This window comes from Carassius gibelio, chromosome A17 (genome assembly GCF_023724105.1).
Source record: "Carassius gibelio isolate Cgi1373 ecotype wild population from Czech Republic chromosome A17, carGib1.2-hapl.c, whole genome shotgun sequence".
NCBI lineage: Eukaryota > Metazoa > Chordata > Actinopteri > Cypriniformes > Cyprinidae > Carassius > Carassius gibelio.
The window spans coordinates 8,490,168-8,516,113 of NC_068387.1; the positions used below are offsets into that span (position 1 = coordinate 8,490,168).

General features: G+C 37.7%; 2 protein-coding genes across 4 annotated transcripts; one reads left to right on the forward strand and one right to left on the reverse strand.

Moving 5' to 3' along the window:
- Positions 1-4,095: 4,095 nt before the first annotated feature.
- On the reverse strand, positions 4,096-18,940 carry LOC128031332 (exocyst complex component 5). Its single transcript, XM_052619521.1, has 18 exons — positions 18,755-18,940; positions 18,330-18,424; positions 15,267-15,414; positions 14,923-15,117; positions 13,072-13,136; positions 12,064-12,092; positions 11,863-11,972; positions 11,675-11,719; positions 11,428-11,568; positions 9,756-9,838; positions 9,386-9,595; positions 9,115-9,262; positions 8,925-9,033; positions 7,577-7,697; positions 7,395-7,481; positions 7,159-7,267; positions 6,743-6,958; positions 4,096-5,509 (listed from the first exon to the last, which is right to left on the reverse strand). The coding sequence occupies exons 1-18, from the start codon at positions 18,779-18,781 to the stop codon at positions 5,321-5,323; spliced, it is 2,127 nt and encodes a 708-aa protein (XP_052475481.1). The 5' UTR covers positions 18,782-18,940; the 3' UTR covers positions 4,096-5,320.
- Positions 18,941-18,991: 51 nt separating this feature from the next.
- LOC128031333 (AP-5 complex subunit mu-1-like) lies at positions 18,992-23,794 on the forward strand. 3 transcript variants are annotated; one of them, XM_052619524.1, is made up of 9 exons: positions 18,992-19,138; positions 19,271-19,420; positions 20,820-21,483; positions 21,567-21,794; positions 22,503-22,642; positions 22,820-22,905; positions 22,989-23,101; positions 23,225-23,321; positions 23,508-23,794. In XM_052619524.1, the coding sequence occupies exons 2-9, from the start codon at positions 19,353-19,355 to the stop codon at positions 23,588-23,590; spliced, it is 1,479 nt and encodes a 492-aa protein (XP_052475484.1). In that variant the 5' UTR covers positions 18,992-19,138; positions 19,271-19,352; the 3' UTR covers positions 23,591-23,794. The 3 variants fall into 3 exon arrangements, with proteins under 3 accessions (XP_052475484.1, XP_052475483.1, XP_052475482.1); XM_052619523.1 differs by having other exon boundaries at positions 19,108-19,180; XM_052619522.1 differs by lacking the exon at positions 18,992-19,138 and having other exon boundaries at positions 19,142-19,420.
- Positions 23,795-25,946: the final 2,152 nt, after the last annotated feature.

Genomic DNA, 25,946 nt, shown 5'->3' on the forward strand with positions numbered 1-25,946 from the left:
ATATATATATATATATATATACATACAGACAGACAGACAGACAGCACAGGTAAAATAAAATAAGAAATCCAAATCACCAACCCTGTGCAAAAATTCATTCTGCTATTTTTACATATCTATTGTGTCCCTCACTTAGCATGGCACCATTGCTTCTTAGGACTTGGCATGAGATAAAGGGTGCAGAGGTGGGTAAAACAGAGGGCAACATCTGCTTCACAACAGGAGACAGGACTGCCACTGGATTACATTCACACACACACACACACACACACAGGATTACATTCACACACGCACACACACACACACAAAAACTCGTAAACACAAAAAGACAAGGACTGCAGAAAAACATGCAACAAAACCAAAACCCTACTGCAATCCAATATGAGCTCACAAAATTAGAAAGAAAATTTGAATTAAATATCCAATTAAATTAATATTTAATATTACATTTCTTAATGGCGAGAATTTGGCACCCTAATCCTTCTTCAAATTCCAAAGCAAGTGTTTATTTTTAAATAAGAGAAGTATATGTACTGTACAGTGCACCTGAAACTCAAATACGGTAATGCACAAGAGCTTCACCTCAATACACGAACAAACACACAAACAAACAATCACTAATTGATATGAGTCTATCGACAGCAATAAGAGCAAAGGGCTAATCGTTCAGCATCATTAGGTGAAGATTTAGCTTAAAAGCTTTGAGCTGGCATTAAGCAAAGCTGCTGTTGACATGGATTGAGTGCTGTAATGCTGTATTGTCACTGCTCCAGGAGGCAGAGAGAGGGCGATTTGAGAGTGATGCGCTCAAGCTGGGATTTGTGGGCTGCCACGACACTGGAGGGCACTGGAGGCAGCGTGGACCAGACCAACGGTTGTGGGAGCGAATAATAACGCTGCGAATAATACTGGATTTACTATTTAATAACTAATTAAGTGTGTGTGGGTATAGGCTCTTGTAACCACAAGCTTTAGTAAAGTTGTGAGAATATGACCAAGGAACATCAAGATGTGTTTGATCTTTTATTTTTCAGTTTTGGGCCTAGAAAACAGAAGTCAAAAGTTAACTCTGAGAAATGACAACATGAGAATGTGAGGTGTGTATCTGGGTAATACAAAGCCTTTAACAGTGATGTATCATATTTGACGCCTCTAAAATAACGACATGATCAAAACTTTGCTGGAAAATCTGTTTCACAAAATCTACTAAATGTCTTCTGTTTGATATTTAATTCTTTTTAAAAAGAAAAATCATTAAACGTACATAAAAATTGACGTACTGACATTTTTTATTATTTTTATTAAGTAAACTCCAGAACTGAAGCAGTTTATGTTTACATGCTTATTTACAGTATACATCTATTTTTTTTTTATCATGTTAAAATGTGAGTATATAAAATATATATTACACAAAAGGCATTTGAGGAACGTTTATTTATACCTCTCTCAATCATCATTGTATTACTGCATTGCACTCTCAGTTTTGCCCCCACAATAAAAAATACTACAGAGCTTTAATCCTAAAACGGAGCATTTAAATATCATACAGTATTATTGAGACATATTATTCCACAGTATAGATGGACAATTTTTAACAAATATTTTGTTATTTTTCACCTAGCATTTATATTTTTGAATTATATAGTTTCTGGTAAATAACCCTTTCCTCATATTAAAGTATGATTTAATTCGCAAGACTGAATGAGATAATGTCCTCTGCAGTGAACATCAGGACTGCATGTTTTTACCTGAAACTAATATGCCCTTTAAAATTGTTTAATTTCATAATTTTTTTTGTTTGTATTTATTGCTAAAACCAGCAATATGTTTATTAGATGGTGACGTTATGTATAACTATTGTTGCTCATGTTAATGCATAATATTTAATAGCCTAAATCACGGAGCAAATGCTAATATATTTCATAAGAAAGTTTCATTTGTGTGTTTAATGCAAGCTTTTCTGTGCTAAAGATCTAGAAAAATTAATTTACATAAAATGTCTCTTAGATTTAAGCACAGCTCATTCAAATTGTACACTAGAGTGTGTACAAAAATTTAGGCTATTTCTTCCAGTCAATATTTCTTACGGTAGTTTTATTTTTAAAAGTCTATTTCTTTAAAAACATACAAGGTAACATTCAACATACAAGGTAATCAATATCAAACCATTGTTTTTTTGGATATAACAATCTATACAACTCGATAATATTTAACCATATGTGACAACTTAAGCCAGACATTCACGGTTAATACTCTTGTCCTTTTAAAATATTACTTAGGTGACGTTTGTCTAATTCCTTGACACTGTTATTGAACACTATAAAACTGTAACTTAAAAAGCTGCAGTAGGTAACTTTTGTAAAAATATATTTTTTACATATTTATTAAACCTGTCATTATGTCCTGACGGTAGAATATGACAGATAATCTGTGAAAAAATCAAACTCCTCTGGCTCCTCCCAGTGTCCTATTGCCATTTGCAGAAACTCCATCGCTCCCGGTAAGAAACAACCAATCAGAGCTGCGGTCCGTAACTTTGTTTGTGTTCAAAATGTAGAAAAATGTATATAATAAGCGAGTACACCATGAATCCATTTTCAAACCGTGTTTTTAGCTTGTCCTGAATCACTAGGGTGCACCTATAATAAGTGTTTATATTCAGACTTTTTCAGATTGCTTCGGGGGTACCGCGGCGGAGTAACCCAGTACCTTTGTGATTCTTCATAGACATAAACAGAGAGAAGTAGCTCCGGCTACAATGTTCTTCCGCAAGACGCAAGCAGTTCTGTTTATTAACCGCCTAGAGCGTCAAAAGTTCCCTACCGCAGCTTTAACAAATGTAAGCGGAAACCCAAATGCCCCCCCACCCCCCTCCCCCCCCAAAAAAAGATATAAAAAAAGAAAAGAAAGAAAGAGAAAACTTGCTCGGGTCTCAGGGGATTCACATACTGAGTTCAGGTCAAAGTCCGTCTATGCTAATGGAGAACTTTACCGCAAAGTTTGCTAATTTAACTGTTGTACCCAGTAACGTTAACAGAAACAGAAAAAAAGTAGACTTGAACGTCTAACGACTTTTAAATATTGATCCACAACTGGAGAAATATCATTATTAATTAATTCCTCTTGAGGAAACGTCAGTGAAAGGTTTCCTTCCCCCAAACAAACATTACCTCTTCCGATGTGTGTGAGAGTGAAATGCTAAAATGGTGAGCTCCAATGAGCAGACTGAGGAAAGAGTGAGCAGAGCTTCATCCAGGCTTCAGTGTTGACAGCAGCACCGATAATCCTCGCCACCTGCTCAAACACACAGGCCCCAAATAAACAGCAGCAGCGGTCCTCGTTCACACTCACCCCGAGTCAGCCGTTGCCTCTCAACGGTTATCGCTTCCCGCGCGCGCGCGTGCACGCTCCCAGCAAACGCTAATCGCCACGCAAAACAAATAGTTCTTAAATGTTTGGAAAAGGCCGCGCTGTTTGCACCAGGGCCTAACAAAATAATTTTTACAAGCTATCCAGTTGTGATTAGGGCTGAGAGAATTGAATTTTCCTGGCAGTGATGATATTCATATTATCCTAATTAATAGTGCTGTTTAACTTTGTGACTGTTTGTCATTGTAGGAACGGCACACTGTGGTGAAAACAGAAGCTCAGTTCAGATCTGAAGCGTTTCTATCTCCACCTGGCCGTGACGACCGCACACATCTTAAAACACTGCTGCCTGGCGCTTAAACTGAGCAGTTTTCTCCAATTTTGTCTTTAAAGAAAAAAGAATAATTTTACTCCTTTGTGAAGAAGACTTCGTGGTTAAGAATACATGATGAGTCCTTGTGAACTCTATTTTTATAGACATAAATAACTGTTGATTATTTATATAAAGAAGTTTAATTATATTTTGGATAATGTTTTATCTAAATTAAAAAGATATTATTCAGACATGAAAATGTACTGCATAATAGTACAAATCCAGTGGGTTTGAAACCACCCTCAAAAAACACTTTTTTATTGTTTATTGTCTTATTGTTTCACACTTTTTATTTTGTTGGAAATAATTGATTATAATAAGCAGCTTGGACACAAGAATCAGCGCATACAGTGTGATTTTGACATAAATTCATGTTTGAAATGAGCACAGAATAACAGAATCAAGAATCAGACCATCTAATCCTTTCTAACAGTCTAACACACCTAGGTCATTCCCAGAGGTCAAAGATCCTGACCCCTGCCTCTTCATAAGAGGTTAAGGGTTAGAGTTCAACTGGTCATATGACATTACTGCATCTAACTCATCCCTGTCAGATAAAAGTGTCTTGGATTAATGGTTTGTGGCTGGTGGCAACGCCCACATTTCTGGTCACTGAGCTACAGAATATCCATAAGAATTAAAAAAAAAAATGTCCTAATTAAGAATCAGATCAGTCTTTAAGAAACAACAGTGTGTGACCTGAGCCCTTTGAAACCTCACACAACACTCAGAGCTAACTCTCAAAGCCAAACAATTGTTTAATAATTATGTGATTGTTATTTGACTGTATGCAAATATCACTTTGATTTTTTGTAAGCAGCAGGCTGCTAGCACAGATGAAATATTTATCATGTACATCTCCAAAATAACACTGGAAAGGTCAGCATTGCAGGGTGTAGGACAGTTTGGAGATGAAACCATTCTAATGTAATTTTATTATTATTATTTACAGAATTCCTCATTAATCAGCCCTAACTGAATTTTAAAATCAATGTGTTAATGTATTCGCTTTAAGAGTATGAAATTAATTTAGAACAAAATTAGCTTTCAAAGCATGGCAACATGTACACCAGCACTGTTCAGCTCAAAACAGTACGTCTCCCTATGTGTGCACAAGAGCCTGTGTGAAATGAGCTTGACAAACTCATTGATCCTTTCTTTCTTTCCTCCCAGTAGAGCCACAGAGGATGATTTGGCACAATCAAAATAAAAGCAAATAAAAACAAGTCCCTTGACCACCCAAGTCCAGTGGCAGAATGATTTGAGTGGCCCACCTTGGTTCATCTAACTGAGATGATCACCCTCTCTCCATTCGAAGCCGAAGATACGGGGGCCCTCTACTTTCATTATACATCCTTTTAAAATTATATCATAAACCTGCATACAGAACAAAATGCGTAACTTAAAACTGGGGGACTTGGAAAGGGTTGGGCTTTGAAACAGCTGCCCTTTTGTTCGTTAAACACAAAGTTTAATTTCCACACTGAATCACAGACAAAGACAGTCAAGATTGGCCACTTGTGTTTCTCGCAGCTCTGACTTGACGGCCGTGTGGTAATTGAGCAGCCCTGCCGGTCATTAGCTGAAATGGCGTCCCAGTCGGGCTGAGCGGTAGTCTACTCTCAGCTGGACGAAAGCGTGGAGGAGGTTCTTGTCGAGGTTGGTCAGCTGCTCTCCGGAGCACACCTGTTTGAGATTGTCCGGAGCCACAACCAGAAGGTTACACAGAGCATGAAGCGTGTCGAAGAGCTGGAGCACGAGAGGAACCTGTGGAGGATTTAGATGCAGCGGTTACGTGCATACCTATTATATTTGGAGAAGTACAATTTGTTGAATTGATCCATGTCTCAATGTAAATACTTTAATTCACAATGCTGTTCAGTAACACCACACACATGAATAACTTTCTGCAGAGGCATTGGTACAGTTTAAGTCAACTATTGAAGCAAGAAGCTTAACTTTAGCTATGGCACTGTTATGAACCATTTTTTTTTAATATAATTCCTGGTTGGTTGTGGTGAGGAATGTATAAAATTTCTCTCTTATTTGAGAATTTACTTTTTTATTATTATTATTATTATAGAAAGTTCGAAAGAACAACAATTATTTGAAATTGAAAATTTCTAATGCTATTAAATCTCTTTACTGCCTCATTTGATTAATTAAAGAATCCTTATTGCTGAATTAAACTATAAATTAATTACATTTATTTCATTAAAACCAAAAGTTTTGAATGATGGCAGAGGCAAATTTTTTTTAAAACAATTAACTGTATAATAATTAATACATATTTTTGGCAAATAACCAAATAAATAGTTGACCCCCTTTATTCATTTTGCAGTCTAGTATATTTTTTTAATAAAGAAAAATAAAACTGTAAATACTAAAATAAGTGAATCAAGGCATCACCATACATGAAATCTGCTACAGAAAAAGTACACTGCATTCCTAACAAATAAAGTCTAGTATTGTATTCAGAGCAAATTTGTCCATGTATGAATTCATTTAAATGAAGATTTTCTCTTATAATCCATTCAGAAGAAGTGAAAAACCTTCCCAGATTTGCGTGGATCTGGTAGTAATACAAACCCAGAGACATCTCTTCTTGCATGTTCCTCAAGAAAGTTTGAGGTTCCATTAGAAAATCAGCTTTTACTGTATTTGATGGGCTCTATGTATGTGCACTGATCAATGTCTTCATGTGACTGAAAGCCTAAATTCAATATTTTTGATCACATTAATCTCATCTCTTCAAAAGAATTAGAATCCATCCATTCAAACGGATTACTTTAACCATTTCTTTATGCACCTTTTGAAGCGGTAACGTTTTGAGGAAATTTTACAGAGGGAAAGAAATCTCTCAGTTTTCGTAAAAAATATTGTCATTAGTGTTTCAACGATGAATGAATGTCTTATGGGTTTGGAACAAGATGAGAGTAATTGCTGATAAATCAACAATGCCATGAGGTGGCAAAAATAAGACCTTTGACCTCTTCTTACCTTGAAATCTTTGGCAGAGCGGCGGTATTCTGCCACATCACAGATGGCTAGCATACCACCCATGGAGCTGTAGCTGAACTGCTGCAGGTGCTCGTGGATCAGCCGGTGGAACCGCACTCCCAGCTCGGTCAAGACCGTGTCCACGTTCTTACCATCCATGGACCGCCGCACACGCTCCACCTGCTTGCTCACATAGGCACACACCTTTGAGCACGCCTAGAAGAAAGAGCACAGGAAAGATGGCATGTTACACACAACAAAATCAAACAGGATGTGGCTACTAATACTAAAAATTCTTCTACAGTGCTATCAGTGCATTATCAGAGTCTCAATATTTCTCAGGCTGTTATTCACAGAATCTTTTCACTGCACTGATACAAGTTTCACGAGACAATAACATGGTTTTAAGATCTTACTGTAGTGTACTGTATCATGACATTGTTCTCGTCTTCTGGCTTGAAGTCGGTTTTCTTCTGTTCATTCACCAGGATGTGCTTCATCTGGCCTACCATGCAATTTAGTGTCCTAAAAACAAGCAGACATAAGAGACGGTCACAGAAATTGCATTTAATGGCAAGGATGAAGTCAAAGATATGCTTTGATTGAGAATGATGCTCCATTAAACAGATATTTCAGAGAGTCATGAACCAACCGATCAATCCCGGTGTCCAGCTTCACCTCCATCTGTTCGATCACCTCTTTCTTCTTGTGCAGGCACTCCGTCAACTTGGGAGAGGAGCTACAGGGGTTAGAGTTCAAACAAATGTAATGGTAAAGACACCAGTCAGTAGTCGCAGAGATAAGAGCAAGTGAAACAAAGTCAGTCAAACTCACCTAATAAGAGGCATAAGATGATCATTAAACTGCTTATCAAAGAGGTGAAAGATTGTGTTGGCCTGCTGAACCACATCCAAAAAGTAGAGGTTGGCATTTTTGGCATCTGCAGATGGGATGGCTGTGCAAGTCAAAAGACAAATGGTCCACTTCAGATGCATTCAGAGGAGCTAATGCTGTTTTCAAGTCATGTAAGAATTATCATATTTACCACATGAAAAGCATCACAATGTTGGAGTAAGGAACTTCAAATGAACTCTCATTGCCTCATCTTGACTTGATTTTTGTGAATGCAAAGCACTACGGTTTCACTTTCACATAATAATAGTTTACTACATAAACCTAATGGCACACAGCTACACTGGAACACACTTGTGGATAAATTAATCTTCTTCCTGTGGTCATCATGTAAAGAACAAACTCGACAAAAACCATGTGACCCATGACTAGCTGACAGGGACTAAACTGAACTGAACTGCACAACTGTGAAAAATAAGAAAATCCACTTTGTAGGATTACAAGATCCATAAAACACACATTAATTAAACATCTAATGGGTATGATTTGTACTTCATTATGTTGCACTAAAAAACTTTTTCAGGAAGAAAAAAAAATCGATCATTGTGTCAATTTGACTTCAATTCAATTTAAACCAAGGCTGTAATAGTTTTACATTTTTCATGTTTTTCAGTGCATTATAGTTTTTCATTTAGTATGGAGAATGGGTGAAGACATGCTTTTTTTGTAATGGACTCTATCTGGATTCCCCCCTTATCATTTCTATATAACATAGCTCCCACTGCACTAACAAATTATTGAGATTATTTGGTTTATATTTTTGCAAACTTTTTTTTTTTTTATACCGATTCAATAATTTAGACAATCGTGTGAACTGGTCTGGTTCACACATTATTGTCTTTTATCTTAGCAAGTTTAACCCTATACAAGAGCAATTTCAATCTGATTAAACGTTATAAAAGAGCATAACTAGAAAAATTATATTCACAATAGAATTTTTAGAAAATCATGTTACGTTATAAGAAGTTTATAACTTGTTTATAACCTTTTAAAAATGTCTCAGGTCTTCCCTTTTTTCATTTCATTCCACTTTTTCTTGTGTTCGACTTTGCATCTGTGTTCAGCTTTTCTCCACAATGGTAGTAATTCTAATAATGTTTTTTTTTATGCAGTAATATTTTCCAGTGACTTATGTCAGTTGATGAAACATTTTTAAAAATACATTTTCGACTTTTTAAGTTCAGTTTACACTTATAACCTTCATTTGAACAAATCGGTAATTACATTACAGTGTAACATTTTACTATCAACCGTTCCGTGTTGGTCATACCTGACAGCCCAATCTCAAGCGCATAGTCTATATGGTCCACACACAGGTACTCCACCAAAAGCAGGAAAATGGAGAAGGCATTTTTTGATAGATCTGCTGGGTCTGACAACTGCAACAAAGACAGAAAAAGGGTCTATCAAGCTAATATCAGCCCACAACTTCCAACAGAATTTTCTTAAAATTCATATACCTTGTTGCATCTCTCAAAGGATTGTCGGGTTTCCTGCAGCAGGTTAACTACAACCTCTTGTGAGAGGAGAGTCTCTCCATGTGTGTCAATGCTGGGTCCCAGAGGCAGGTTAGTGCGTTGTCTGATCCTCTCTTTTAGCTCCTGCATACTGTCAAAATGAGGACAAGAGATGGCAGTAACGATCTCTAATGTTTCTAATGTTCCCTCTCTAATGTTTCAAGAGTAACTCTGAAAAAAAGAAAAATCAACCAACCGAGCAACAGTTCCTCACCTTCCCGTGCCTACAGGACGTTTTTGGTGGTTCTTAGAGTCATAAAAGCGCTGAAGAATCAAGCCACTGCGGTTCTGCAGATATTGTCGCTCCATGTCTATGTAGCTCTCCAGATAACAGGAGAATATATTTTTTATCAGTTTAGATAGAAAAGTTTGCTTGTCTGAGCCCAAGTTAAAGTCTGTGAGCTTAGCAGCCAGTGCCGTAGTCCTAAAAACAAATGAGTTATGACAGTTCAAAGCTGGTGTTCAGTAATTCATTTGACATATATCTGAGACTTTAAACCATTGCAGACAAGACAAACACATGGTTTTATGAGAGCAAAATGAACAAGTGTAATAACTGATAAAAATGAAATTCTGATTGATACCGTGAATAGAGGTCATAGAGGTTCTTGAGGTATTGCTCCACATCAGAGTGGCGTGTCTCCTCTAGTCTTTCTTTGACATGAGCCTAAAATCATAAGTCAATTCATGAGTCAATAAATGTTGATAGGCAGCGGTTTTCAAAATACTTTCACATGTATTTTCGTAAGCACCATCAGAATCAGAAGCATTCTGTGCACTTTCATTATAATCAACGAAGTGTAAACATGATGTAAATAAGAGATTTAATGTGCAGTGAAGACAGCTTTTATAATTATTACATGAATCTGCATTTAGACTCCACAACTGCCACTTGTTCTGTTTCATGTAACGTGTTTTTTTTGTCCTTCATTGTGTTTTCTGCCCTGTCCACAGCAGCAGGTAAAGTTACAGCGGGTATTAGTCAGCGTCTCTCTTGCTTCCCCTGAACACACTGAGTTTTAACAGAGCCTCTAAAACGTGGTGGATGGAGGGTAATTGAGAGCGAATGGGGAAAAGTCCAGTGTTAAACTAAAATAACAATAACAACAATACAAAAAACAATTATATAGAGTCTTTCAACTTTGTCCATTAAACTTTTTCTGTACCAGGTTTGGTACCATGGAAAAACTTTTGGAACAAATTGCCATACTAATATAGATGTACCAAACCTGGTACAGAAAAAATGTGAAACTTTAATGATAATGGTACAGACTACTGAATTTTTTTGTATTGTGATAACACAAAATAAGTAAAATAAAAAAAATGCTAGATTTAGAACTATATTTTTTACATGTTCTGAAGAGTGTAGTACTTGCCTGTGCAAAACTCAGAGCCACAATGTTTGACTAATGCTACGTGGTTGCTACGGTGTTCTGGTTAGTTGTTTACTGGCCCTCCTCAAGTCTGTACTACAATCTGGTCCTTATACAGTCATGGCCAAAAATATCAGCACCCTTGGTAAATATGAACAAAAAAGGATGTGAACCTGCATTGTTAATCCTTTTGATCTTTAATTTTACAAAATTCACAAGAATCTAACCTTTCATTGGATAATGAGAATTTAAAATGCGGGGGGTTTCATCATAAAATAAATGTTTTTCTCCAATAAACATTGGCCACAATTAACAACACCCTTTTATTCAATACTTTTTGAAACTTCCATTTGCCAGTTTAGCGGCTCAAAATATTCTCCTATAATGCCTGATGAGGTTAGAGAACACCTGACAAGGGATCAGAGCATTCCTTCATCCAGAATCACTTCAGACCCTTTAGATTCCCAGCTCCATGTTGGTGCTTCTTCTCTATTTTACTCATAAGAATTTCTAGGGGTGCCAATAATTGTGTCCGTGTATTTGAGAAAAACATTTATTTCATAATGACACCCCCCACCCCCATTTTAAATTCTTATTATCAAATGAAAGGTTAGATTTTTGTGATTTTTTTAAATAAAAGATCAAAAGGATTAACAACACAGATTAATTTTCACAGCCGCCTTTGTCCATATTTACCAAGGGTGCCTATATTTTTGGCCATGACTGTATATAACTCATGTCCCTACTTTAAATCTCCAGATTAGTTTTTTCGCACACAAGGGCATCATTTCATTTGTTCGCATCTCTTAATAAAGCATGAGCAACAGCCATAGAAAGCACAATTACTGTATATCATTTGTTAATGTGTACATGTGTTACATACCTGTATCTTATTCTCAAAGATGCTCTGAATGAGTTTAGCCATGACAGTCTCTGGACTGCAGAAAACCTCTCCAACCTGTTTATTAACCCGCTGACACAGAATGGCAATATCTTCAAATACATCATTCCGCATGTACGCTCCCTACAAACACCAAAAGACACTGGTGATGTAACATACAAACAATTGGCCTCTGTATAGATACGTAAAAAGAACAGAAACACTCTCAGTTTCAGATTCAGTCTGGTACCTCTTGGCATTGCTTGATGTAGACATCCACACAGTGGGCATAACCCTGTGATGAACAGAAGTGAAGTGAAGTGATAAGATAAGAAATAAGATAATAAATAATAATTTCATATTATAAATGGAACAAATGTCCAAAATAAGAAGTATTATGATCCTCCTTAGTGCTCTTCACTGTATGTCCCAACAAACCTTAAAATGTAGCAGGACAGCTGCCACCTCACGCATGCGCCCAATCTCTCCCCTTCGCTGAGCTGCTGTGAACTCCTGGATCAGCTGACGCTCAAGGTCATGATATTTACCTTTCAAATAAACACAGGTCTTATGTTAACACTGCACATTTAGCAGACGTGTAAATAACATTGCTGTCTTGTTTAGTCTACTGCTGCTTACTTGCTATCTTGGCCTTGACATCAGAAAATCTGAATTGGGACATAACGAGGAAAACAAGCATGGAAAAGAGAGAAGAACAGAGGGAATTTGAAACACATCTCTTTTTTGAGACCACTAAAAATGATCAGTGAGAGAATATCACAACAAGCATGTTTGAACTTTTGCTTAGATCTCAGACACAGTCAAAACAAACTATGTGAATGAAGAAATTTTCACTTGTTATGTCTTGGTCAATGCATTACCACATTTGCTTGCTTTGAATTTTGCCCTAAAGTTAAAATATGATCAAAGGCAGATGGGGAAAGTGTTTGGAAACCTGTTTGACTGCAAAATTTTTGCAATTCCATCAAGTGAAGCTAACGGTGCAGAAATTCTACTCTTAAGTTTTAAGGCAAAAGTATACTTTGACTTTTACATGTACGCTAGGGCATGCATGCACTGCACATGCATTAACTTTGTCATCATCATAGGATGTGTGCGGTACGATTTTTCAAGGTCTCTCAGGTTGAACATGCATAACATAATTTTTGTGCCATAATTGTTTGTTCTGCAGAGATGGCAACATCGACCCGGGCTGCTGTTTCACAGTCAAAATGGTAGAAACGTAACAACAAGGGGTACCAGAAACCACAGTAACAACAGAGGGCAGTGTTGACAAGTGCTTGTGTGAGAGGGTTAAGAGATACCTGCAACTCTAGTTTAATCAAGTACTTACACATTTTATTGATCATAATGGAGAGAAACAGCACAGAAACTGGAGAAAGCTGAAACTTTCTACTTTGCATATGTTGAGTGCCTGTGTACGTGCATGCTATCAAATAGAGTACACTTTGAAAGTATGTTTTTTTGGTCAAATTTATACGCTAAGTATACACAATAAAAACCAAAGTATGCTTTGGTCTTTAACGTATAATCAATGCTGTTTATTTGATCTATTGAACAGCACAAGATTGTACACTGTTCCCCAAACCTCCAATATGGCCTAGACTCCATCTGCAGGTCACTTACCTATCAAACGGCAGCTCCTGAGCGATCAGGTGCAACTTCTGAATGATGTCTGCAGCTTCTTTTATCTGTTTGGGATGAGAACAGACCATGGTGAGACAGGGGAAATGGTCACTACAGGACATGCACCTTAATACACAAACATAGGCCAGAGGCAGCACCCTTCAATCTAGGGATCGGCTTACAGTAAATCTGTCCCTCTCGTGCATGTACCTCACTCTTCTTGTCCACCATGAGGATGATAAGAGTTGGCTCATCCCCTGCACACCTGAACCTCATCATCAGCAGACCTTAACACCTGTCCATCAGCCGCTGCCCAGCCAACACCTCACGCTCACTCATGACTATTAAGAAAGGACTCATCTAATCCCTCAGTAAATCACCTTCCATAATCTGTCCCCACGGGCAGGTAGCAAGTCTAGGCAAAAACAGGACCCTGACAAGAACCCCCCACCTCTACCTTTAAGCCCAATGGACGAGGAGAAGAAAAGGCTATCCGAAAGGCCATGCAGTCCACATATCCTCTTTTCCCACTCTACTTCTCCTGCCTGCCTCAGCTAACATCATTATTGTGCTCCCGTGAGGTGGATCCATCCCTTTTCCGCTCTCCTCGCCGAGGTTTTCTAAGTATCTGTCCCCCAGCTAAGATTAGCTAAATCCCATGTAAGTGATGTAGCCGTCTCCCAGCAGTAGGGGGTTTTACCGGCGCTTGTCTCCTCGCTGCCTGGGCCCGGCCCTCCCTTTCAGAGGGATTAACCCAGCCTTCGTTCCTTCCATTCCCCCCTCTCACTTCCCCTCTTTTCTCTTCTGGAGGTGTGTACGTCTTGAGAAATACTGAAATGTCTGGCGGGTATATTCCCACATGGCTCTCTGGGAGCATGTTGGTGGCCTTATGCTAATAGCATCAGAAGATGTAAGACTTGCCACATCATTACCGAGTGACTTGAGAGATTAATTTATAAAGTGGCATTTCCAATTAAGTTGGCGTACATCAACATCTGAGCAGGCCACATACAGTATATTAGCCACAGGCATCTATTATGGTGGTATGCATCACAAAATTTTATCGGCTTTGGTTGCAACAGTTCAACAAGGAACTATCTAAAAAGTCCAATCTGAAATCCATAGGCAACATTACCTACATATATATACCCACAGCTACTCATCTGTATGTGGCCTGTCATGGGTAAAGCTGCACCAGCTGTTCTTCCTTAAATTGAAACGCTAGGGGCTTAGAAACTAATAGTTTAGTTTCTTTTTAACTAAATCTGTACTTAATTTGGTTGCACCATTTAGTTCATAAGGCAGAATGTAGCTAGTAGGACATAAACTTTTTTTTAAGTAATGCATAGTCACATAAAAACGGCATTTACCTTCAATGACCCAATAGCAGCCTTCAAATTTTGGCATGAATCTCAGTTTATTCTGTTAAAGCTGATTTTAACTACAATTTTCCCTCATGTAACTAACAGAAAAAATAAGTTTCCATTGAAATATTATACTTCATCAAACAGCCCCTCACTTTTTTAATTTTTTTTTGGCATCTGAAATGTCTAGGTATAAATAAATAACCAGCTCATTAGCCAAAATGGCATAATCTCCCATGAATGACGACAACTAAGAGAAGCTATACCGTACAAACATTTGACAACACAATTAACTGTAATCCTCAAAAGATGATGCATTCATGTTCAACACTGTCTGTCTGATGCCACACAACAACTGACTTTTTAGATCATGCCCATGATTCTGAATGATGTAGCTACACTTGAAATGCAAAAAATCAATGAAAATATACGCCAATATGTAATTGTATCCCTCTGTGGTCTGAATGTGGTCCTCTTGGCCTCTGACCTTTTCTGGATTGGTGAAGACATCACTGCGTAGTTCTCCATCCAGGAACTCGTTGAAGTATGTCATGAGTCTCTGAGCCTCCACTGCCCTCTGTCTTGGAGTATTGACTCCTTCTAGCTGATCCCCCAGATGACACACCTTGGTGGCCACGTAACTGATATGTTCATCCAACTCCTGGAAGTGCTGGAAGGCTACCTTTGAAACAAGCATAACAAGAACGTTAATGTCCTATAGGTTACATTTATAGGCTCATGTAATATAATTCAGAATAAGTAACATATGGCTACGCAAATGGTTCAAAGATCCAATCTTAAAATAAATGTTAAAATGTATAGGCCACTGACTTGGTTGCTTCTTTGCAGGTCTTGGACCTTGTGGGCAAACTCCTTGGCTTCACGGTGACATTGCTGCTCCAACTTCTCCACCTTCCTTTGAATCCTTTCATCCAGCAGTTTTAGCTCCTCAATGTGGTTCACAAACTCTTCCAGCAACCTGGAACCAAAGACATGACATTAAAGGACTGCAGGCAGCAAAGCACAATTACTCTCTTGACAAGCATTTTAAATACTTTAAACACATTAAAGGGAATACAACATATTTTTTCCCCCCCTGAAGTCCATTTATAATGTCATTCTTGGTGTATTTCAGCAAAAACCTAATTTAGCTTCACAACACCTTTGTATTCTAAAACTTGTAAGCGTATAGTACATGCAGTCCATGCATAGCTTACATAATGATGCACCATTACTACTTATTAATCATTTATTATTATGTACTTGCCACATAAGCCTTGCAAATAGGGTTAAACATAACAGTATGTTGAAATTTGTTCATATATCGTACATGGATACTAGTTAACCAAAAGGAAGAGAATCGCTGTAAAGCAGAACTCTGAAATCATTTTCATAAATGAAAAGTAGCTACAGTAGAGCAGAGGCATCGGTGAGCGTTCCAAAGAACACTCTTTGTGTCCAAAGAAGACTGAGAAAAAAACCTTTCCCAGTCTGATTTGCGTGATGTAGGCTTACGTCTCAAATTAAGTTCGCTCGGCTAGCATGTAATCTGTGAGGAAATGTTATATAAAACCTGACCAATCATATGAAAACGCCTGAAGCTCTGTTCCCAGATCCTGAAACCAGCTCAACGGCAGGGATCAGTATACGCTGGGCTGAGACTCATTTATCTTTCATGAATGCTTCTTCCAAATAGATGCCCAAAAAATCTGAGAGACTGATCTCAAACTGTGAAGCAAAAAAAGCATCCAGGGAGAGCATCTTATTTGTCGAGATCACATAAGCACTTACCTCGGCAGCAAATCAGCTAATGGCCTTTTACCAGAAATTGTGGTACTTCATAAAAAGAGCCTCTCTGTGCGCGTACAAATTTAAGAAACCTCACGCATACAACCAAAAGCTTCGTCAGCTGCATTTCAAAGAACTTGTAGGACAGCAAAGTCAAAAGCTCCAACTCAGCAAGTTTGGATTCTCCGGGTGGTGGCAAAACATTCTGAAGTGATGAGTATATAATCTCATATCACCGTAATTCCCTAAACGCCGCTGGCAGCTTAAGTTCTTTTTCCTCTCCATCTTTTCCCCTCAAATTTGTTCTCTTCCATCATTTGTAAGTCAATGGTTTGCCCAGCTCACAACAGCCTCTTCATGGTGGGTTATTTGAGAGCTTGGTGTAAAATTTGGGGCGATGTTTCTGCTCTGGCATGCAAAAGCACTTTTGCTCTGTCCGTGTGTGTTAAAGTAAACTTCTTATCTTTTTAATGCTTTTGTCTCTGACAGTGAAACGACTGTCAAACTAGTCAAACTTCAAGAAAATGATATGTTGTGATAACATCCATGCTATAAATTTATTATAAAAGGATCTTTAAAAAAGTTTTTGGCCTATTTCAATGTATTAGAAAATGTAATATATGTGGCGGAACAAGTGGCATTTGCAAATAAATAATTTATATGTTTTCTCTCAAATAACTTTACTAAATGCACTTTTCAAGTTACTTCTAACCAACTGGTGTCAAGGTGAAATTAGCGGATATATGAAGTCAGTTAAATTCACAGAGGTCACCACAGGTTTTTCATTTTAAACAATGTTCTTTTATCTATTTAAACTTCTTTTATTTGACCTTATTTTTTGTGAAATGTGTTTTTTTAAAGGGTTTGTGCTATATTTCTTTAAAAGCATTATTACCGGTATTATTTTTTATAATGGGACAAGTTTAAGTGTGGTTTAGGCTTCAAAATACTTTCTTGGGCCACTGTATGTAGATCTAGGCCCAGAATATGCCAGATCTTTTCTTTTTGCATTTTCTGCTTTTATTTAGAAAAAAAAAAAAAAAAGTATAATAATAATTCAAAATTAAATAAAATGTGCTAAACAGGGATAAAACTATTAGGATCTGGTATCTAAAAGCATGCAAATTTTCTTAGTATTTTTAATAAACAAACTGAAATATAAGGTAAGAATTACGATTTATACTGCATGCATGAATGAATGCACTTCACATATATAAACTGCATATAGGATTCTTAGGAATTTAAATAATGCAATAGCTGCAGACCTGAAAATAAGTGAGTGAAGTGAAGTGAGTGAAGTGAGTGAGTGAAGTGACATTCAGCCAAGTATGGTGACCCATACTCAGAATTTGTGCTCTGCATTTAACCCATCCGAAATGCACACACACAGAGCAGTGAACACACACACACAACGATGCCTTGCTCAAGGGCACTTAAGTCGTGGTATTGAAGGTGGAGAGAGAGCTGTTCATGCACTACCCCCACCAACAATTCCGTCCGGCCCGAGACTAGAACCCACAACCCTTCGATTGGGAGTCCAACCCTCTAACCATTAGGCCACGACTTCCCCAGTACAATCTAAAAACAACACAAATAATCAAAAGTGTATGGGCATTTACTCCTACATTATTTTTTTTCCTTCTTCCAGATTTTTGAATAATATAGTATGAGTAAGGCATAAACTATGAGATCCCATGATAATCATCTCTCTCTCTCTCTCTCTGAGTCTATTTCTGTGTCTATAAAAATGTGTTTATAACATGAAATAAAAATGTTAATTCAGTCTTAGATTTCAGCTTCTATAAGGTAGACAATAATTACAACTGCACTCATGAGGTGCATCTTAATACTCTTTTTGTACAGTATTGAAGGGCTTGTCATAGACTGACACCTTGTTTACAATTAGAAGACAACTCAACAATTTCAAGAAGAAAATCATACATATGCAAAAGCTTGTTTGTTTGTTTAAAAAAAAAACTAATTTAAAACATTTAAGCCTGAGGCTTTAGATTAAATGGTTTTTAATACAGATGACGATAAACATGCATTTAAAGTCAAACGACTTGTGGTGTTTGTTTATGACATTCATAAAATTTTCTGACTCACTTTTTTGGGTCAAATGCTTCTGCACCTCCTTTGGAGCCTCCTCCAGGAGTTCTCCATGCCAGTCTCTCGATATACTCATCAGCATCAAAGGGTTCCTGTTAAGATCACACACATAATAATGAATAATCAGCTAAATGTAATTGCTAATGGCATGCACAGAAAGATAGCTTTAATAAATTATGATGCCCATCTGTTCTATTTCTACAAAGGTGCTCTATAGAATCTGAATAGTTCTGGTCAGATCTGAACAGTTCTGGTCGTCTTTATGTGACACCAGTGCTAATCTACTGTCAGCATGCAGCATGGCATTATATATCACAACTAAACCATGTAAATACTGCACTCAGATGCATAAGCTCTGAAAACAGTCTGCCTGAGCTGTAACGCAGACCGTGACAGCTTTGGAGAAAAGAGACCTAACTTACCTCGAATAACTGAGCTGTCGTAGCCATATTTCAAAGCGTCAGAAAGCAAAAGGTTACTCCGCAATAGTTACTCCTTCAAACGGCGTAGTTCCGAGACTATATTTGGCTCCTTGTTGTTTATATCTATTCTGAAAACAGTCGCTTCCTGCGTCCAGCTGCAGCCATGACTGGGCCGGAAATAGACAGAGAGGATACAAGGGTGAGGATAAGAGGGCGACGCGTTTGAGAACAGGTCTGGGATCAGGTTTGATATTCCACTCAAACGTAGTTGAAAACAGCGCAGTTTTTAGGGCTGGTCCCGCGTCAGCCCCGTCGTATCAAAGTGTCACATGATCGTTGGAAAACAGGAAGAAGAAACTGTCACGTGGGAATAACATGACAGAGGCGAGTTCCTTTATTTAGCTTTCATTTCTTTTAACATTTAGGGTAAGGTCTTAAGTTTATATCGGTCACACAGTGTCGAACTGTGTCACATAAAACAAACAAATACATAAATAGCAATCTTTCTTCTTACAGAGTGAGCTAAAAATTGCATCCTTCACTATATGTTTGGCATGTGAGACTAGTCCCACTCATCCTCAGGGACGTAACCAGCAGCATGAGTGTACGAGCACTATGGGTTGTCTCACACGAGAAGGGTGAATCTGGAAAAGTGAGGTTTTCTAGGTAAGGACATTTTCTGTGAAGGAATATTAGCGTACTGCGTATTGCATACTGTCTTTTACTTTTTGTGTTCTAACATTTTTCTGCATCTGTACTGTATATAGTATTTGTAACTTGTACAGTATGCAAGCAATTGTTCTGCAGGGAGTACTTGTATGATATATTATTTGGCAAACTGTAGAGTAGGCAACTACCAAATCGTATGGCAGAAATATTTAGAGTAGGATGCTGTTATGAAATCAGCCACATTTACACAAAGCTTACCGTTTATGCATAATGCCTAATTAAGTATATTGCACAGTTTTCTAGTATGCAAGTAGGCCACTCCACTCCAAACGTAGCATGCAGTATGCGGCAGTAAACATTGCAGTTGTGTTCTACTCTGTTGTCATTTGACCCTGTCCTGTCTCAGTACCCACACTTGTGTTTAGCTGTGCATGAAGAAAAGTGTGTTTAAAACGTTTGATGACCTAATGGGACACAATTACACCATAGTGTTGTAAAAATGCATATTTTTACAGAGCTTAATATGCACATTTCAAATACTTTGCACTTTAAAATAAACTTCTGAATGTCTGTTCAGTTGTTCCTATGTAACAAACAACACAATGTCTGATTAAGTTTTACTACCTTCACTTTATTTTCTTACACGGGGAAGGTACATGAGTTTTAAATAACGCTTCGAACTCTACGAGAATTACGAAGTCCACACCATAACTATAACAACAGCTACTGACACAAATTAAATTATGTATAGTGTTTAGAACATTTTTTATTTGTAATATTTTTCAGAACATTTTTTTTTCCAGCTGACGAATGACAAAAAACAAACAAAAAAACATTGACAGCCAATTTGAATCAACCCAACTTTATATTTAAAGTGGCAGATGACGTAACTGTAGTGCATGCTTATTATAAACACAATGTTATCATGCATTTTTATGGATGCTATTATAATTATCATTGTAGTTATCATTGTTCTTATTGTTCTTGGTGTGAAAGGACCTTCAGCAAGTAATATTGGTGTTATTGGCATACCAACAGCCCTTTAGCAGTAATGTAATATTGGTAAAACTGGTGTTCGAGATGTAATTATTTGTGAAGGGCATTGAGATTTGCCATTTTTCCTGAGACAATTTTGCACGTTTCTTTCCTGTCGTGTACGCACACTCTCAAGCGGCCAAGACCACAGTTGTGGGTATTGGGACAGGCCTGTTATTACACTGTGAAAGTCAAGTTGTACACATTGCACTGTGGGATACAGTATGTAGTAAGTTATCTGGGTTTTCCATGAAAACTGAGAATGCAAAGAGCCCTCTTTCTACAGAAACTGTTTGATTGGAATGGTTTTCCCAACATAGCCAAAAACATTTTTTTTCTTTTGTTATGTTTTTTAATTCAGGCGATTCCCAACAGTTGAGTTCCGTGCCAAATCCTTGGCTGGAACTCAGTATGTGGCCGTTCCGGAGGACCGCGTCATACCCCAGCTGCTGCTGACAGAGCTGGGCCTGGTGGATCCTGACAAATCTTACGTCGAAGCACGGGACGACTGCGCCCGTCAGCACCGCTCACCGGCTGTGGAGCTCCGCCTGGATGGCCCGGGTGGGAGAACCCTCTGGCCCGTGCTCACAGTCACTCAGGGGGTGTTAATCCTAGCCTGCCTTCCTCTAGTGGAAGCACCTCCTGTGCCTCGGCCACCTCTCCCCAGCCTGGCCTCAGTCTCTCAGGGCTTAGCGCTTTTGTCAGGCCTGCAGGATTTCCTTTGTGGCCCTGGAGGTAAACCAGAGTCTGATGTGCTGGCCTCCCGTTTGGCTGCTCTTCCCTCTGTGCTCCTGCAGGTTTGCCCTTTGGGGAGGCCACTGGACACCCCTCCTCCTGCTGGATCAGTGCCTGCCTCTGTGGCTCCAAGCCCAGGGGGGGCTCAAAAGCAGCCAGCCTGGAAGGCAGGGGTCCACCGAGGCAGGGCTGTAGTAAGTGTGGCCCTCACTGAGAAGGTGAGGTCCATGCAGTACAGCAAGAATAGTCAACAAGACATCTGGGATGTGTACGGCATGGTCATGTGCAAAGTTAGTCCTCATCTTATATACTGAACATGTGTTCTGTTTGGTTGTTATAAACTTGCATTACATTTATCACTTCATGTTTTCAGTGTGAGGTTGAAGGTGTTCTGCCCAATGTGATCGTCACCCTCACACTCCCACACAACGGCTCGCCCCTGCAGGACATTCTTGTCCATCCCTGTGTGACGTCTCTGGATGCAAGCCTTCTTACCGCCTGCAGTGTGGACGAGAATGACGGTTCCGCCTTTTCAGGGCCATACAAGTTCCCTTTCTCACCACCTCTGGAGCTTTTCAGACTCTGTAGTTACACCTCACAGGTAAAGCATATGCTGGCAATAGTTTGTCTCATGCTTTGTCTCAAAAATGTACCATTTAAAAAGTTTGGGTCGGCAAGATAAAAAAAAAAAAAAGTTAAATGTAATGTCAAAAATATAGCAAAATGGTCATATACTGAAATACTTTTATAATTTGAATTAGCTGTTTTCTATTTTAACATAATTAAAAATGTAATTTTCTCGTGTGATGGCAAAGCTGAATTATCAGCATCATTACATTACTAGAAAAATGCTTTTTTTTGCAGAATTCTCTGATGAAAGGAAAGATCAAAAGAGCAGCATTTGTTTAATATAATAGAATTATTCCATTATAAATAACTGGGCAATGACTTTTAATCAATTTCATAAATTTTTGCTGAATTAAAGCAAACAACTGTGTATGTGTTTAACCTTATTTCTCTCTCATTATGTTACACACACACACACACACACACACACTAAAACCTGCAGTTAAGAGGCGCAGCTTTCCCTCAAGTAGGCGTGGTTTCAGCGCAAAGGCGGCCACGCTCCCAGCATTAGAGAGCATAGGATACCGCCCATTTTTTCAAGATTTTCATCACCCATTTTAATTAATTGGTGTATTTTTGAGTGATTAATAATACATTTTTCTGTGTTGTGACAAACTCAAAAGAACACATATTTAATATTACCTTTACAGGGAAACTGATTTTGGCTTATATCTTCTTTGAGGTACCTGTGCCACCAATTCTTGGCTCCTACAAGCTGAAGGCAGAGGAGAATCATTTGAAGGTCAACGTCGTCTTGAAGCTCCATGAAAGTGTCAAAAACAGCTTTGAGTACTGCGACGCACACATTCCATTTTTCAACCAGTAAGTTGCTCTAATTTGTTATAAAATGCATAACTCCATACTGTATATGTGTTGGGCAGGGTTCAGCATTTACACTGTCAGATATTTATAATCTTGTTGTGTGTCTTTAGCTGGTACTGTTGTGCATATAAATGGTACACTGGCTGTTATAGTGCTCTTGTATGTGCATATTTACAGGAATCTAATGGGAAGTGTGGAGGTCAAAGTGAGCTCAGGACAGCTTGAGGTGTCTAAAGAGAAGAACCTACTGGTTTGGGTCCTTGGTATGTACAGTTCTTCATATTCCATGAGATTTCATGTTAAAATTCAGATTTATATTACTGACATATGTCTTTTTCCTCCTCAGGTCAGAAGTTTCCAAAGTCCCGTGAAGCAACGCTGGAGGGAACTGTTCATTTTTCAGGGACTGTTGCTGGACCGACTGACCCTCTGTGCTCAGGACTCACCGCTTATGCAAAAGTGAGGGGGAATTCAGGATCAACCGATTTGTTCTTTATAAGATAGCAAGACTCCGTTTATTGCACAGGATGTATTAATATAGTTAATAACAGTTGATGTCATCTGTCACTGTGTTCTTTCCAGCTTCATTTTCGTGTGCCAGATTTGACTTTGTCTGGTTGCTGTGTGGACCAACACTCAGTGCAGGTTTACTCATCCGCCAAACCACGCATTGTCACAAGTGAGTGTTTCAGTGACGGTCTATATATATATATATATGATAATTCAAAATATTAATAAATACTATAATAGTACATAAAAATCTAAAATAAGACAGTCCAGTGATGATTGCATGTTGAAATAGGTTCACATTGGCTTATTGACATGTAAAAAATAATTGACCCTATATATGTTTTTTTCCCTCTAGCACGAGAGCTGGTCTCCTCCGAATATTACATCTGGAACTCCACAGGTGACGCCCCAGTGTCCTCTGGACTCATGGTGCTGTGACAGCATCTCATCGATGCACACCCACCTTAAGAAATCATTGTAGATATTTAACAAATATCAGGCACTAAATGATAATATGTACGGCAATGTTGCCTCTGACAAATGTCACTGTCAGTGATACATATTACATTTACAGTGCGACTTTCGTATACAGTATAGTTTTTCTAATCTGTCAAAACATTAAATACTCAGCGTCTAACAGAATGTGTCTTTTGTGTGAATATGACTCCTTTATTTAGCTGAAAACGACCTGATATAATGAATAAATATTTATTATGTTAATGCTATTATTTTGCAGTTGTATAAATATATTTATTATTATTTTTTATATATTTAGTGATTAACTAAGGCTTTTAAATATAAAGAAAGGTGTGCTTTATCTGTACAATTTTTAGTCGAATGCTCTTCCATCTTCACTAATAAGAAGTAATGAAGAATTAAAATTCAATGAACAGTTTTTTTTATTTATTTTGCTTCAGACTGGGCCTCACGTGTTTACTGGTGTTCAGGCTTTGGTTTTTTCTCTATTAGCGGTTCAGCTAGTTTATATAGAGGCCCCTTGAGCTCACTTACAAGAGGACTTTGGCCCTGTGTTTGTTTGATGAGGTTGAAAAGAGTGTATTTTGATGGGAGAGAAGGCAATTGTTAAGGGGAAATACCAGACTGCTATCCAAAGAGGTTTTTAATTAGTTTCCAAAGTGACCCATAGAGGTCCAACTTAAGCTTGTCTCGGCCTCTCTCCTGCCCAACAAAGACACTTAATGCAGACTTAAAAATACCAGTCAACCAACTTGCAACTAAAGGACCCTTTACTTCTGGGTTTTAATTGTTACAATAGGAAATCAGTTATTCAGCCTATGATGTTATAGGATATATCTGCTTTGGCAAAATGTCATAAAACCAAACAGATGCATAAATTGTGCATCACCTTATATACATTGTATGGCTCTGGGCAGAAAGCCATTTATGCATAGCTATAAATAGCAGCTGAGTTGCATTTGGCTGTCAATCTTGTCTGAGAATTCCCATGAAGAAGACAGCAAGATGACGACCGTTCAGCTGGAGCCACATAAGAGCTCTCCACTGAAGCAATCCATTATCTGAGAGATTAATTGTCTGCAATGTCTACTGATTGCCTTGCTGTGTCTATGGAAGAACAAAGGCAGGGCTGCATTCTCACAAGGATTTCCTCTAGATCACCGAGTGTGATCAATCTTATGGCTGAAGTAAGGTCCTCTTCATTTGCTTTATGCGTCTGTCTGTTTTCAAAGAGCTTCTCAAAGGATTCTACACTTCCTCTTAGTCCAACAGGCTCATGGATTCAATTGGGTCATTCCCCATCATACATTCATTCTAAAGGAATGTGTTCCAAGATTCCGATTGGAATTTCTACAATAATTACGAATCATAATAGAAAAAAAAGATGGTTTATCTTGTGTCGTATTGTATATTATGTGGTATTTACTATATTGGGAAAAAAAAAAAATTCTTCCAACATAGTTGAATAAATAGTTATATGTTTATTTTTTAACAATTAAATGACTCTTTTTGTTTTTATTGGTAGCAAAATAGTTAAGATATTGAGAACTATGTGGTTTAATATATTTGTTATCATGTTGGAATTAGGGTTATTACAGTTAACTAAAACTAAGACAATAAAAATAATAAAATAAAGGTAAACAGAAACAAAACCAAATAAAATATGAAAAAACATGATTTTTTTTTTAGATATAGTTTTCCCATTTCAACATTTCTCATTTTCATTTAGTTTAACTTGATGTGCTAACACAACTAAAACATAAATTCAAATAAATCCATAAATAAAAACTACACAGACAAAAAACAAAAACAAAATTCTTATAGCTAAAATAGTGAAAACATAAAATTATGCTACTAAAACTTATTAAAAAGTGACTTATTAAAAATATAACTGAAAACAAAATATATAAAAAATAAAATTCTGAATTATACACTTATGTATACATTTCCATTTTTTTTAAGGTAATCAGAAAGTAAATGTTTCCAATTTAATAAAATATTCTCAAAGTTTATTTTGTGTCTACTGAAAAGACAGCATTATTTCAGCATGCTGTAGTCATAAAACGACAATTCTCCTTCAGCATATACTTTTAAGGAGCGCTCACTTAAAATACACTGCATCAATGAACACCACGATGTGCCCTGGCTGGGACGAAGTCGCACATAATTGGATGTATAGATCCATCTAGTGGCTCTTCTTGGGAAATAGATTTAGGACATCCCTATGTATGTATGTATTGAATTTTATAGTTTTTTTTTTTTTTTTTTTTAATGGCACTTTAGAATTTTAGACTTTGTTGTAGCTATATTCCTTGAA